General features: G+C 41.3%; 1 protein-coding gene across 2 annotated transcripts in view; it reads left to right on the top strand.

Moving 5' to 3' along the window:
- PIANP (PILR alpha associated neural protein) overlaps window positions 1-2,522 on the top strand; it is a 38,512-nt gene extending 35,990 nt beyond the window's left edge. For both annotated transcript variants that reach the window (XM_087716429.1, XM_087716430.1), the window contains exon 6: window positions 2,356-2,522. In XM_087716429.1, the coding sequence (XP_087572555.1) occupies window positions 2,356-2,377 (22 nt within the window). In that variant the 3' untranslated portion in view covers window positions 2,378-2,522. The remainder of the gene's footprint in view (window positions 1-2,355) is intronic.
- The last annotated feature ends 13,238 nt before the right edge of the window (window positions 2,523-15,760 follow it).

Below are 15,760 nucleotides of genomic sequence, written 5' to 3'. Positions count from 1 at the left end.
CTGGAAGTTGCAGGTCCCATTGTTGATATAGCAAAAGCAGTAGTCTTATTGTTGTGGCCTGTTAAGGTCGGCCCCTCCAGCAGCCGAATCAGAGGAGGAGGAGGAGGAGGAGGAGGAGGAGGAGGAGGAGGAGGAGGAGGAGGAGGAGGAGGAGGGAGGAGGAGGAGGAGGAGGAGGAGGAGGAGGAGGAGGAGGAGGAGGAGGAGGAGGAGGAGACGACGTGGAAGTCAGAGTCAGCATCAGGGCAACTTGGGAGTTCCGAGGGGGGAAGAGGCAATGGAGCTGACAGAGAGAGAGACAGGGGCAGAGCCTGGGCCATCCATCAGCCCTCAGATGGAGAGTCAACCCCAGGTCTGGAGGAGGAAGAAGAAGAATAGCTGGCAGGTCTGGTGCTTAATGCACGGCTGCAAAGAAGGCAGAGGAGAGGAGAGCAGTGGAAAGCCTGGGGAAGGAAGAGCCACCACTGCTAGCAAAGCCCCACCCTAGATCTGGAGATAAAAGGCAGGGAGTGGAGATGAATCGATGTGGCAGACAACTATTCATCTTCCAGCCTGATGGACTTATTAGCCTGCAAGAGAAACTTTTTGCTGGGACTGCCAGCATTCCTAATAAATTAATCTTTTGAGTTCACGTCAAAGGGTTTGTCGTGTTTGTGGAGCTGGGTCAGAACACTTATTTTACTACTTTTAAAAATGGTCTTCACTAGAAGGAATAACAAAAAAATTATGAGTTTTACAAATAATGGAAAAGAAATCTCGCTACTTTTCGTTTTTCCTATCACAAGCAGAGTCCAAAACGCCAGGCAAGGCAATAGAGGTAGCAAGAATTACATTACTTGACTGCATTTCCCACCCCACCTCCCTTGTAATAGTATGTAAGCAGAATGCATTGGTTTCTGTATCATGGGTTGGGTTCCCAAAGCCAAATCAGAGATTAACTGCCACCATGCAAATAGGTGGTAACAAAATTACTTAGACCTCTAATATATATCAGGGTAAAAGTGACTGAAGGTGAATATTACTAATACTGTAATACATTTGACAACTTCTATGGGGATCTTGGTTCTATATCAGTGGTGGGTTCCTACTAGTTTGGACTGGTTCAGCCGAACCGGTAGTGGTTTGGCGGCCTGGGTCACTGGAACCAGCAGCGGCCCAGGCCTGCCACGCCCCCGAACTGGTCCTCCGGATGGCGCCATAAGTGCCATCATCTTGTTTTTTGCTTCTGCGCATGTGCAGAGCAATTTTTATTGCACTGTGCATGTGCGCGTGGCACGCCCATGAGCAAACCAACTGTAGTGAATGCCGGAAACCGCTCACTTTCTATATAGTAAATATATAACAGCAGCTGGATATCCATCAAAAATTACAGTTAATTAGCAAGAATCAAATATTAATACAGGTAGACCTTGAGTTACCTGTATTGGTCACCTTGTTTAGTGACCATTTGAAGTTACAATAGCACTGAAAAAAGTGACTTGTGACTGTTTTTCATGCAGCATCACTATAGCCACATGTTCAAAATTCAGTCACTTGACAAATGTCATGTATTTATGATGGTTGCAGTGTCCCAGGGTCATATGATCACCTTTTGTGATCGTCTGACGAGCGAAGTCAATGCGGAATCCAGATTCACTTAACAACTGTGGCAAGAAAGGTTGTAAAATGGAGAGAAAAATCACTTAGCAATTATCTTTCTTTGCAATGGAAATGTTGGAATTAATTGTGGTCATAAGTCAAGGACTATTGGTAGAATCACAGGTTAAAGACAGACATCCATATTATGAGAGAGTATTTTTGATAAAAGAATATCTTCTGACCACCCATTCCTCTAATCAGGATATTCCATTCCTTGCTATTGTCATCAATGGGAAGACCTCTCCATCCTGATGCCCTGTGTGGTGTGCTGGGTTCTTTGGGAATACATGGGAATAACATGACCGTGCCCCCTCTCCATCAGGGGGCCATCTCCTTGTCCCATGGGTAGTTTTATATCCTTCCTCTTTCTGAAGATGCCTATTTATAGGGGCTTCTTCCAACAAACGGGAGGCAATAGGATGCAGCAATGAAAGCATGAACAGAATGTTGGATAATGTAAATTCATTTAAATATAGCAGTTGATGGAAATACGGTCAACATTCCTAAAAATTATCATTTTGGCATAGTGCAATGACTTACATGCTACCCCTTTTTATAGAGAACTAAGAAGGTTTTAGGGATAATCTCATCCAGGCTATGTTAGCATTGCAAGAGAGCAGATAAAGCCACTCCATTCTTACCATCTAAGAACTGGGGAATACTTTTTATTTATGTCTCTAATTTTCTCCCACTCCATTTCTACTTCTGTCTCCCCCAGGATCCCACTGGTGAACTTGTGACTGAATGCACTAGAAGGAATAAGGCTTGATGTCCTTGTAATGAGCTCAAATGCTGAATCTTCGAGGGAGTCCCACAGAAGCGGCAGCCCTTTCTTTAGTCCCATCTTCCTGCAATGCCACTTCTGGTGCAACAGAAGAGCTATTGTGGATCCCTTTGTGTCACGTCCTTCCATCATCACTGCGGACCCGACAGAAACAAGGATGAGGTCAGGCGCAGCCTGCCAGGCTGGGCTTTCAGAAGCCCCATGGTGCACGGTGATTAGGGCAGTGTCATGCCAGCAAAGCCGGGGGGAGGAACAAGTGGATGAAAGCTACTAGTATCATAATAACTTTAACATGTCTCCCTTGTATCTTGACACAAACAGTTGCATACAGATATTTATTAGTAAGCATGCTTGATACCAAGAGGCAGGATGCTGTGTGTCTTCCCTTCCCTCCCAATTTTTGTTCTCTTCCCCTTCGTGTTATCTGATGGGTCTTCCAAAAGGGCAGTGCTTAGTATCATTTGGGGTGGGGTGGAATGGGGATGAATCAACATACTATATAGGAAGCAAAAGTACAATGAAGGGCAACTAGTTACAAAGGGTCAGTAACACAAATATACCACACTCAATTTCCTATGGTGGTTTTCAGATTAACCTTGTCTCTAGAATTCCCATCCCTTGTTCATCTGTTTTAAATTGTGTTCAAGTGTCATTTTGAACCTAGGACCTGGTTAATCTAAATGTGCCACTTACAGGCCACTCACTTTCCTCTGAAAACCACTGCTTGTTTATAGTTAGCTGACACAGAACAAAAACCTCTGCCCAGAGATAATCGGAGAACATGGCCGTAAACAAACAAGCCAATGGCTATTTTGATGGAACAATTGCAAGACTATGTTGTCTACCAATGACAGGCTAACCATAACTGAAGCTTTGATAGGGTCTTGTGCCTCCCATCAAATATTTCCTGGCTGCAGGTGCGGTATGCTTGATTGCTTCATAATGAGAATGAATGGGAGATAAGTGAAAAGCTATTAATGGCCCTCTGAATAGCTTCTCTTCAACCCAATGCAGCCTTTGTTTTGACAGAAGAACAAAAATGCATCGGACGGGTTTGTTAGTTGCTTTTTTTTTTTTTGTCTTTAAAAAATGTGGAATTATATCCCTTCCCTCTGTGGCAGAAAACTAGCTATTGAGGAATTAAAAGAAGAAATTGTTTGTTTATATTGCTAGGAACTTTCACTAAACAGAACCTTTTTGTGCATAAACATGATAACATTTTCTTGATAGCAGCAAGTGTTGTTCCTTTTGTATATGTAAAATCTCTGATTAATTAAATTTACTGCCAACTGCAGAAAGGTAATTCCTTAGCACCATAATGCACTGTGGTATGTAAGAAACCCATACCATCTGTCTGTTCTTGAATTTTAAGCACATTACTTGCTATTGCTATGGTGCCAAGAAGGTACATTTCTTTTATGTCCCCCTTCATTTGCCCTTCCGTAGCATTTCATTCTACTTCTGAGTTCCCCACTACAATTATCGGATGAGACTTACCTGTCCTGATGCTCCCAATGAAAACTTTGGTTTGCAATAAGTGTGGCCTCCGAAAGCATTGTAAAGTCAGTGCCAAATGCATTTCTTCTAGGAAGGGATTCCAAAATTGAGCTATCACTCCTGACCATGCTAGGTGGTGCATATAGTGTGTATTGTGCTCTTCCAAGTAGGGAAGTAGTAGAGATAGAGTTTCAGGTAGAGATTTGAAGATGGGCAAACCAAAGATTATAAACCACACGTAGCCACTGGAGCCCCTTAAATTTGCATTGCTAAACATTTCAGTCCTAACCTTAGGCTCATCATGAAGCCTTCTGGGGTCTGCTTTTGGGTTTTTTGTTTTTTTTTTGTAAATGTGTTTTTATTTTCCATTTCATTTTCGTTGGGTCTGCTTTTGTTTTAAAGCACAGACCAGCTACCTGAGCAGTCTGACTCTTTTTAGGATAAAAAGCTACTTCCTTGCAATGCCAACATCATTATCCCTGGGTGTTTCATATTTTCTGCAGTGGATTCTCTAGCTTAGAACAAATAGTAAAGGTATATGTTTATAGTTTTTGTACAGTATCTGCAGAACTGTGTTGTATAAGCGGGACAAAACCAAAATCTGCTTTTTTGAAATACGGGCATCTGTTCCAAAGCCCTGAGGAAGCACTTATGTGTTCTTTTTATTACTTCAGTTTCTGACAAGCACAACTTCTTTATCAAAGGCTCCTCCGGTAATTATATCTGAGCTTCCAACGTAAAGCCGTTTTTCTGTGATAAATCCACAAGGGGCAGATTCCTTTATACCCATCTTCCCAGATACTAGATTGCATAGTTATGAGATACTCTGTACAAACATTTGTAATGTTTATATCTTGTTCTTTCCCAAGGAAACTCATTGAATGAGTAGGTGCCACCCTGTCAATTTTAGCCTCACAACTCTTGTGAAGTGAGAAAGTGAAGAGTGGCCCACACTTATCTGAGTGGAATCAGAGATTTGAAGCCAGCCTGAATGGAGATCTAGCCAGGCATTTGGGGTTTTACCGGTCCTCTTAAGTTCTGGAGAAAAAAGCATAAGTAACATTTCATATCTCAAGTCACTTCTATCCTTTGAACACTCACTCAGAATTAAAGTGCATTGTTGCATTTAGAATTCCACTCTCAGAATTACCAAGTAACAAAGGAGTATAGGGACCCTGTAGTATTGAAAATGGGGGATGGAAAGGTGGGAGGAGGGCTGCTGTCATTTTATTTTAATTAAGGAAGAAATGAAGGAAACTTGCCATTGTTAATTGTGTTTGATCCCTCTCCTTTCTTTGTAGCATACTTAATATCAATTAAAATGTTTGCATTCTTTCATCTGCTTAAGGATATATGATACACAGAAAAGACTTATTTTTAAGTGCCATTTATTTCAATATGGAGTTACAACTATTTTTAAATTAAGAATTAATTGCGATAATAATGCCAGCATAAATTTCTTATTCAAGTGAAATAACTTTACAGTTTATTTTTATGTAGTAATATGAAGTTAGTAATCCCTTCTGCTTGTTTGGGGCAAAGGAATCATCACCTAGTTACTTAAGTACTATAAAACTCTATATTTTATTAATTGTATCAATAGCACAGAGTTAGAACTTGACTACCAAGATTCCTAGTGGAAACTACAGACCACCCAGGCATGCTTAGTAACCAAAAAAACAACCCCTAACCCCCCACCATAACTGCACCCTGTTTGCCTGAATTTGATACGCCAAAATCGATCAGCTGAGCTCTTTTCAGCTTGCTTATAACTCTCATATATGTGTACACAAAGCTGCTTTTATTTTGGCAACACCTAAGACCTAATGCCTCCACCGCCACTGACATTATAGAGAAGTTGGAATGGATGGTGCTGTAGCATGTGAAGTAAAGAAAGAAAAAGGCATGCAGAAATATTGTTAAGATTGTCCATCACTGGAAGTTAAGAAAAAATTGTGCCAATCTAAACTTTGGGAGGAAAAATGAAAAACTGGTTAGGTGCTTAACTACTTACAGTAGATGTTTACCTTTTCTATGTCTGTTATTCTCCTCCATCTATATGTGTTTGCAGAAGACGAGGACTCTTCCTCAAAAAAATTGTGTTCTCTAACCTTTAAAAATATTAATCCTCATGCTGTTAAATCAGAGTGATGTCAGCAAGTCTGACTAAAGATGTTTTGGCAAATGAAATGGAAAATGCAAAAATCTTTAGCCCGGGATTCAGTCCTTGGCTAAATTCACCAGAGACTTTTCTTCTACATGCCTCATTGTAATTAAGGGCATTTCTGTGCTTACTATTGGAGCTGTTCCTGTCCTGTGGTCATGCCTGCTTGACTCTAAGCCAGCTTTAAAAAGCCTGGCCAATATATAACTATATACTGTGCTTGTTTCTAAGGGCTTTTTGACTCGTTTTTACCAGGACTACAGTTGGTATAGCTGTTTGAACATAACTGGTCCAAAATCTAACGTGTTTTACAATTATTTATATTTTTTTCTTTCCAAAATTCCTTTTTTGCGCTTTGCTTTACTTTCTTGGGTAATAATTGGAATTCCACTGATTCTCCAGTCACCTGAGGTAGAAGAATTTTTATCCCCAGCTTCCAAGCAGCTCATAGCTTAAAATAGCTCTCAAGTGTTACTTTTAAGACATTAAACACAATCCATGTTAGCATTCAATGGGTTATTTATATGGGGAAAAGAGACGAAGCAGCTGCAACGATCCTAGCCAAGTTGTTCTAAAATAATTTCTCCCAGCAGGAATAGGAGGAGAAACACTGGAAACTGTCAGGCAGGCAAAGCAGAGATGCCACCAAAGGAAGCAGGCAGGGTAAGGCAAAAGTGAAAAATGAAGTGGGTGAGATTGAGGAAAAGCCATGTCGTGGGCAGCAGCCAGCATTCGTATCTTCCTGGTTTGGATCCATACTTCATTTTGGCACATGGCAAAGCTATGCACAAGCCCTGGATCTGCTGCTCCAAGGATTTTCAGGGGAAATGCATGGTTGAAGACCCTGGTTGGGCGGTCTCACCTCCTATTCATTATGGTTCCTCCTGCCCTTGCCTTGAGCCAGCTAAACCAGAGGAGCAGAAGGAGACTTCTCCTTCCATAGTTGTACTTGGAATGGATAAAGATAAAGAGTTTTTGCTACCTAATAGGAAGGAAAAGAAGCCAACAATGACTACTATGGTAGGTTATGACTGAGGTCTAACGGATCTGATCATGGGAGAATGACTCTGCCATAAGGATACATATTGTAGGCAGTTCTGCCTCCGTGACGGTATGTACAGCTGCATAAAAAGCTTCTTTAACTCTGCCGCATTGGAGCCCTCAGAGCCTTCTATGTCATTATTTATTTTTGTTGGCCTCTGCATCAGTGATAATAGATTAAATGCTGTTAATTGTAAGTGCATAACTATGCAGAGCTTCCCAATGGGGGTGGTTACACTGCACAATGAATGTACTTTCTATTCCTGCTACGTGTAATCAGATTTCTTTGTCGGGTGCTAATTCTCTTGTTGGCCATTTTGCAGACATGAGAGCTATAATGTAGCATCAGGCAAATGCCAACTGGGACCCAAATAACCCATGAAACAAAAACGATCTGGGTTTTTATTTTCCAAGGAAAAGTTATATTTTTTCCTGTCTACTTGTTGTCAATTAAATAATTTAATTTATCCCAATAAGTATAAACAATTTAGTAATTTATCACCTTCTTTTAAAATACAACACATGAGCTCTTCTTCCCATAACTCATCTCTTATCTATAAACAAATCCATAAAATGTTGTAATTTCAATCCTGATGTCAGCAAAAGTCTAAATAAGGATTGCCAGAAATAACAAAAAAACTACTTTAACCTTGATCAAATAAACCGACTTTATATTCCTTTTTCTCACCTCCAGCAATTTTCATCTTTAGTCCCTTCAAATAGTGGTGTAGAACTTGAATCCTTTTCATTTTTTCTTTGCCCCTTCTCACAAAATTCTTCAGTTTCTTTAACAAACTTCTTTTCTAAATCTAGTATAGGAAAATTATCTAGTTCACCCTTTTGATTTGTTATTTATAGTATCTTTAGTTATTAAGGCACCAACTGGTTTCTTTAGTATGGCCAGTGTAACACCTTTTTCTTTTTCTCATTCTTATAGCCTGTCATTTTTAATCCACTTTGAAATCAGTCTCAATCATGCAAAGTAACACTTGTTCCTGTTCTGTATCATCTTCTAAACACTATCTACACAGACAAACCTCCGTAAAACTTCTGTGTCCATAGTTCAAAAATATCCTCCAACAGGTTCAGGGTTAAAATGCTTCATTTCATTTGCATTACTACCGTAAGTTGAGTTTGGGGCTTCATTTTCAATTGTAAACCTTACTTCTTTCTTGTTCCCTCTAATGTCCAATTTTTAAAGTCTATCCATTTTTTTAAAAAAAATAAAATAAATAGAAGCACTTTCCCAAAGGAAGGATTCTTTATATTTCATTCCAAAAACCTTATTTTAAATTTATCTCGTCCCTCAGGCTGTTTGTAACTTTCAAAAACCAAAGTTTTAATCACCTTTTTCTTTTCATTCCATTAAAAAAGGTCCTTAAACTGAATTTAAAATTTATTCTGCTAAGTATTGAAAGAAACTCAGCCTGTGCTATAAAACATGTGGATCGAAATATCCTAACAGCTGAAAAACAATTAAGAAGCAATGTCTGAAAGTTATTAGAAAAGGAATTATATAAACTTAGTGTTTCAAAAGCACTGACTATGGTTTGAGTAAGATGGCTATTCCCTCATCTCCCAGAATGCTAAACCACGAGCACCAGTGTCTTGCAGATGGCAACTGGCTGGAGCACTTATGGGTGATCTTAGTTCCTCTCCTTATCCATAGAGGAATTGTGAAGAGCTGATTTACTCGCCAGCTCTTTCTTCCACTATGGCCAGCAGCTCTGCTTTTTGCAGGGCTGTCTTTAGTTTGCCATTTTTTTCCTTAGAAGTCCCCACTAATTGTTTTTTTTTATTTATATATGCACTAAGTCTAAATCTGCACCTCTGAACAATGATTCAGTTGAACCAAGAGAAGAAGCTAAAGGTCCCATGGATCCCAGTTACTCATTTATGAATGTCTATGCTGCCCTTCACTATAAATATTTTCACAAATGATAAAACAATAAAATTTTGTTTGACTCTGACACTGTCCCAATTGCATCTGCAGTTTCAAATTCCTCTTATACCTCCCTCATGGTAAATAATCAGTCATTCCAACAATGACAAACTGTCCATTGTTGGGGAAGAGATTGATTGCAGGTGCTTCCTCGTATCATCTTAAAGGGCTATCCTTCGGCTGACAGAAAATTATAATAGCATAACATTTGCTGCCCTACTGGTGATCCCTATCTTCCCAGAAGCACAATGCCAGGCTTTAGATCTACAAATGAAACGTATTTACAATGTACAGAGCAAGTTAAGGACAAGGACTGGATAATTCCTCTAGTTTATATCTCTCCCCTTCCACCAAAGGTCGTAACTTGGCAAGAAAGCATCTGTCACCCACTCTCTTTAACATTGGGGCTGCAAAGGAAGTGAATTTTAACAGATATTTGGACCAGTCAGTTTAGCCATCTATCAAAACTCACTTGCATTCTGTGAGTGTACTAAAAAGCTTCCTGATATCAGCTGATGCACAGAAGAGCACTAAACCCAGGTTCAAAAGCAGCCAGAACAATAGCTGAGAGTCATGGGGAAAGAATTGTGCAATGAAGCAGCAGGGAGCTGACTTCCTCTGTCCCATTTCACCATGCAGCAGCCCCATCACCACACCTAGATGGTGGCTGTTCAGGGTTCTATGACATATAAAGGCCATATAAAATCGTGTTCAAGGACCAGAGGGGAACATGTCCCCACACTACCCAAAAGATGTTGAAAATGGGGTTGCAGAGCCTGTTTGTGCTGTAACTAAAGTCAAGTGAGGCTTAGAGATATGCAGGTAAGTATTTCAGAGAAGGGGAGAAAGCAATGTGACAACAGAGGAAGAGTAGTAGAATGAGGTGAAAACTGCTGTTCATTTATCTGCTTTCCTCCTAGTTTTCTTTTCTTTAAATTCCTTCACGCCCATCTCTTGCCCACGATCTCAGTTGTGACAAATGTCTTGTGTTCCTACCATCTCCATGTAGGAAAATGATGTGAACATCTAAAATAAAAGTGGGCAGTCAAGCATGGGGTACCAGCATGAGATTCAGCATGGGTTCCAGTCAAGAATGAGTTCTGCCATCAGCATTAAGAAGTTTTTAATTATTTTTTTAATGGCACAATTTTCTCTCAAGCGTGGTACTAGAAATACAGCATCCCGGTATAATTGTGATTTTTTTTAAAGTGAAATGGCCTATTTCCTGAAACACTATGAGATGGCCAAGCATAGGGTGGGGATGGGGGACTATTAGTAAGCATGGTTAAAGGAAGAGCAGTGTAGCTACTAAATGAAAGGCAACTATGGGCAAGCAATTTCTCTTCTGCCACCGCTTCCATCACTGTCACATGTAACAAATGCCTCCTTTGCTGTATGTGCCATGGAAACCCATCACTACTTGAGGCTACTTGTGGCAGAATAAGTGTGTGTTTATTTGTAACATGTGACAGTAAACTTGCAGTTTCTCTCATGGAAGTGAAATATTTATGAGACCTTTAGCATGTGTGCAGGGTCACTGTGTCTTTCTTCTTCCTCTTCTGCCCCTTGTGCACTGTATGATATATTTTTGTAGAATTCTTTTCTTCTCGTGGTGAAATTCTTAATACCTGTGGAATGTTAAAGTTTCAAGAATTTTAAAATAAAATTGCAAAATGGTAAAGAAAATGACTTTTGTGTACAGTAGTCTTATTGGCAGAGCTATCCAGTTATTCTAAATAGATGGATTGCCTTCTCCACCCTGGGTTCATCCAGATGTGCTAGAACAGGGGTATCATTGAGGGCAGCATCCGTGTTGTGTTTGACCTTGGGGGGCTGGGGTGGGCATGGCCAACTCAAGGTTAATCATGTCAGGGGCATCTGTAGAGCCAAGGTGGCGCAGTGGTTAAATGCAGCACTGCAGGCTACTGCTAGATCAGCAGGTCAGCGGTTCAAATCTCACCGGCTCAGGGTTGACTCAGCCTTCCATCCTTCTGAGGTGGGTAAAATGAGGACCCAGATTGTTGGGGGCAATATGCTGACTCTCTGTAAACCGCTTAGAGAGGCCTGAAAGGCCTATGAAGCGGTATATAAGTCTACTGCTATTGCTATTGCTATTGCTGTAGTGGCCCGAGCACTCTGCCATAAAAAAATAGGCTCCTGAGAATCCATTTTAAGCTGCAACAGCTTCCTGAAACCCTCTGCCAGCAAAAATGGAGTTCGTGAGGGCCACCTGCAGGCCTCCCAAGCTCCGTTTTCACTGGCAGAGACACCACAGGCCAGTCCTTTGCTGTTTCTAGGGTGGCCCCGCAAGCCAGATCTAAGCAGCCTGTAGGCCAGATCTGCCCCCCCCCGGCCTTGAGTTTGACACCCCTGTGCTAGAGTCTATATCAGTGTACCTCAACCTTTTTTCACTTGTAGCCCCCGTCGAACCTTGTTTTTCTCCTATGCCTCCACATCCATGTCCCATTATCATAGATGGTCATAAGACAGTAACTGGTATGTTTTCTGATCAACAAGACAGTATTTGCAATATGATACACTTTGCTTTCCCAAGGCCCACACAACATATATCATGGCCCTTGATACGTATGTTTTACCTGTGGCTCCCTTAAAACACCCTAAAGCCCCCAAGAATCCATATGCTCCCCACCCCAGTTGAAAACTGCTGGTCTAAAAGACAGTTTCCACAGTCCACAAGAAGTAGAGCCACTGGCTGCATAAATAAAATTATGAGAATTGCACAATTCTCCCCATCCAGAGAAAGGAGCAATGCTTGGTAAGAGTGAATGTCTATGGAGATTCTCAGTCATCCAGGGCACGGTTGTCCCAAATGCTTTTTCAACTTTCTGGTTTTTCTTTGAAGATGTTTCGCTTCTCATCCAAGAAGTTTCTTCAACTCATGGTTAAGAGTGAGTGTCAGCAAAATAACACTCATGTTTCTTAATATCACAGCGTTGTCAGCGTTGTATTCCTAAGAGCATCTGATTCTAATAGAAGATAGTCCTGATAGAGATCTCCAGAAACTTTCAAATGAAGCTATCAGGAGATTGGAAAAGAAGACATATTCTATCCCATATCATTAAGGGAAGATTGGTATACTGCATATTGAAAGGCATACTTTGGCAGAGATGAGCAAAAGATTAGGTGGATGCTGGAACCTCCTTGTAAAGATGCTTCTCTTTGGTGTCGATGATGAGATGGTGCATATGCTGCCAGGTATGGATTGGGCACTGTCAAAAATATCAACAGGTTTGGCCCAAGTCATTTTGGCCTCTGAGATGAAAAATCTAAATGGCATTTTCTTCCTGCCAATTAATGAGCCGCGGTGGCGGAGTGGTTAGAGTGCAGTACTGCAGGGGTACTTTTGCTGATCACCGTCTGCCAGCAGTTTGGCAGATCTAATCTCACCAGGCTCAAGGTTGACTCAGTCTTCCATCCTTCCGAGGTGGGTAAAATGAGGACCCAGATTGTTGGGGGCTATAGGCTGACTCTGGAAACCACTTAGAGAGGGCTGTAAAGTCTATTGCAACTAATACACAATGAAGATTACTTGCACAAAGCTGGTGAAGAAGAAGAAGAAGAATTGGGAAGCTACAAAAGACCTTGCTGTTCATCTGGACTACATATGTCCTACTCAAAAATATCTTTGATAGCACACAAATCCACCATCTCACTGTTTTGCTTCATTCAGCCTCCTGATTAGAACTGAAATTTTCATCCTTGCTTCTATAATTGCTGCTTTGCCTGTAATGTAACATCTCCCATCATAAAAACATTTCGAAACATTGTAATTTCAGGCTGAGGCAGGCAGGGAGGAGGAAGGGGAGACAGAAATAACTAGAAGAAAAGGAAGAACAAGGCAGGGAGCCGAAAGCTTGTTTGCTCATTTTCTCCACCCTTTCTATTTAAGGCTCTCCTGTAGCTTTCTTTTGTGTCAAGGGTGCAGCTGCTGCTAGAGTTCTAGTTTTCCAAGGGGAAAACTAGAACTCCACTCGCCCACCTTCTGCTTTAACACCTTCACTATGTCAAGCAGGCAATCAATAATGGGAAATGAGAGTGCAGCATTAAGCGGACACATATTAGACCTTGTTTCTCCAGAGAGTTTGAAATAGAGGATGGATTAATTAACTCCTTTCAGCTGCAGTGAGGAGTTCTTTCCCAAAATGAATATAGGAAGTGCCAGAATTCTCAAACCTTTTCAGAAATGAGGTTATCCTCACTTGACATAAAGGAAGACATTACAGTTAAAGGTTTTATTCAAGCAGAGCTTATTCAGGACAGAGCACCACACAGGGGTATATTCTGACTAAACCTCTCTCTTTGCTCTCACCATCAATATGGGTGGCTGTGCACCAAGCTAGGAGTGGGTGGTTGAATGTAGACTTTACAAAGAAGTGACAAGCAAATTCACCCACACTTAACTGAGATGGAGGGAAATACTGAGTGGATCTATGCATATTAGCAGAACTGAGGCTAGGCCAATTGTAAGCAGGAAAGGGCACAGTAAGGAGAAATAGAATAAGAAATTGTAAAGATTTTTCTGTTTTAGAATGCACTTTATTCCCCCTTGTTCTTGCTGAATTAACTTGATAAAGTAGACCACAGCCTATTACTTGATAAGATAGAAAAATGTGGGTTAGACAGGATCATCACAAGATGGATTAATAATTGGCTGACCAACTGCACTCAACATGTAGTGCTTAGAACTGCATCAGTGGTGGGATTCAAATAATTTACCAACCAGTTCTCTGCCCTAATGACCAGCTGGGTAGGCGGGGCTCGGTGATCATGTGGGCATGGCCAAATCAATGTCACTCAGGTTAATGGGCACTTCGCTTTAGTTGTTACAATGGTAATAAGGGTTAACTGGAGAGGCAGTTTCTGTAAGCAGGGCAATAAAGATTAGGCTAGAAACAACACCAGAATGTTTCCTTTCTGCCTTCCTTACAGGATTAGCCCTGTAAAGTGGGGAAAAACAAAAGATTTCTTTCAACAACCAGTTCTCCGAACTGCTTAGAAAGTTATGAACCAGTTCTCCCGAATAGGTGCGAACTGGATGAATCCTACCACTGAACTGCATCTACAGACAGGGAAGTGGTTCGCTCGGTCTCCTGCTCTGTTGCAGCCACAAGTTAGGTCCTGCCTTAGGCCCAGTACTTTTCAGCATCTTCACAAACAATTCAGATGAGGGGATAGAAGACAAACTCATAAAAGTTCCAGAAGAGACTCAAGATCCAGAAGGATCTCAACAGACTTGAACACTGGGCCCTATCTAACAAAATGAAACTCAATGGAGAGAAAACTAAGCCTTCACACTTAGTCAAGGAACTCCAAATGAACAGGTATAAATTACCCGATTCAATAGCAGTAACTGCAAGAGGGATCTAGGATTCCTAGCAGACAACCACTTAGATATGAGCCAGCAGTGTGATGCAGTTGGCAAAAAAAGCCAATGCAATCCTAGGCTGCCTTAACAGAGGGATAGAATCAAGGTCACGTGAAGTGTTAGTATTGTTTTTTACTGCACTAGTAAGACCACACTTGCAATATTGCTTCTAGTTTTTGGTCACCACAATATAAAAAAGATGCTGAGATTCTCGAAAGAGTGTAGAGAAGAGCAGCAAAGATGATTAGGGGATTGGAAGCTAAAACGTGAAGAACGGTTACAGGGATTGGTCTAATAAAAAGAAAGAATGGGGCTGACATGATAGCAGTGTTTCAATATCTCAGGGCTGCCACAAAGAAGAGGGAGTCAAACTATTCTCTAAAGCAGTGGTCTCCAACCTTGGCAACTTTAAGACCTGTGGACTTCAACTCCCGGAGTTCCTCAGCCAGCTTTGCTGGCTGAGGAACTCCGGGAGTTGAAGTCCACAAGTCTTAAAGTTGCCAAGGTTGGAGACCACTGCTGTAAAACACTGAAAGCAGGACAAGAAGCAATGGATAAAAACCAATCAAGGAGAGAAGCAACCTAGAACTAAGAAGAAATTTTCTGACAGAACAATTAACTAGTGGAACGGCTTGCCTTCAGGAGTTATGGGTGCTCCATCACCGGAGGCTTTTAAGAAGAGATTGGTCAATCATTTATCTGAAATGGTATAGGATCTCCTGCTTGAGCAGGCAGTTGGACTAGAAGAGCTCGAAGGTCCCTTCCAACTCTGTTATTCTATTAATATCATACCTTGACTGCAAAACCACATCCCATACTTGAGGTTAGAAGAGTGCCAAAAGGGAGAGTAGCACTTGGGCAGGGAAGTAATTTGTATCACCTAAAATCAAAAACCCTCTTGGCCCAAAAATAGACCAGTGTTAGAACAAACCCTGCAATTCCTGCCATGTAAAGTAGGCTATCTCAAAAGAACAATCAACTTCATTGAAAACATACAATGGTTTTTCCTTTAAATAAGGGGTTTTTTTTTACATTTCTTTCCTCTCTTCCTTTTTAAAATGGAGCTCTCACAAAAACCCATGGATATTAACTTATTTTGGATAACACAAAGTGTAGTGGCCCAGCAGGATCCGGTTGAGCTGCTGATGGACTCGGATAGCGAGGAACCATATGAGTCTGCCCTGGACGATGTGGAGGACCCTGGGCAGGGTTCAGACTCAGAGCAGGGACCAGAGAGGCTGGTTGGCCACCAGGAGGCACCTGAGGCATGGAGCAGTGGGGAGGATCAAAGGCAGTTTGTGCCTGATGC

Source organism: Thamnophis sirtalis, unplaced genomic scaffold, assembly GCF_051295495.1.
Source record: "Thamnophis sirtalis isolate CommonGarterSnake01/CBP01778 unplaced genomic scaffold, rThaSir2_p1.2 scaffold_5, whole genome shotgun sequence".
Taxonomy (NCBI): Eukaryota; Metazoa; Chordata; class Lepidosauria; order Squamata; family Natricidae; genus Thamnophis; species Thamnophis sirtalis.
The sequence above is the reverse complement of the archived record's forward strand: the minus strand, read 5'-3'. Positions and strand labels throughout refer to the sequence as shown.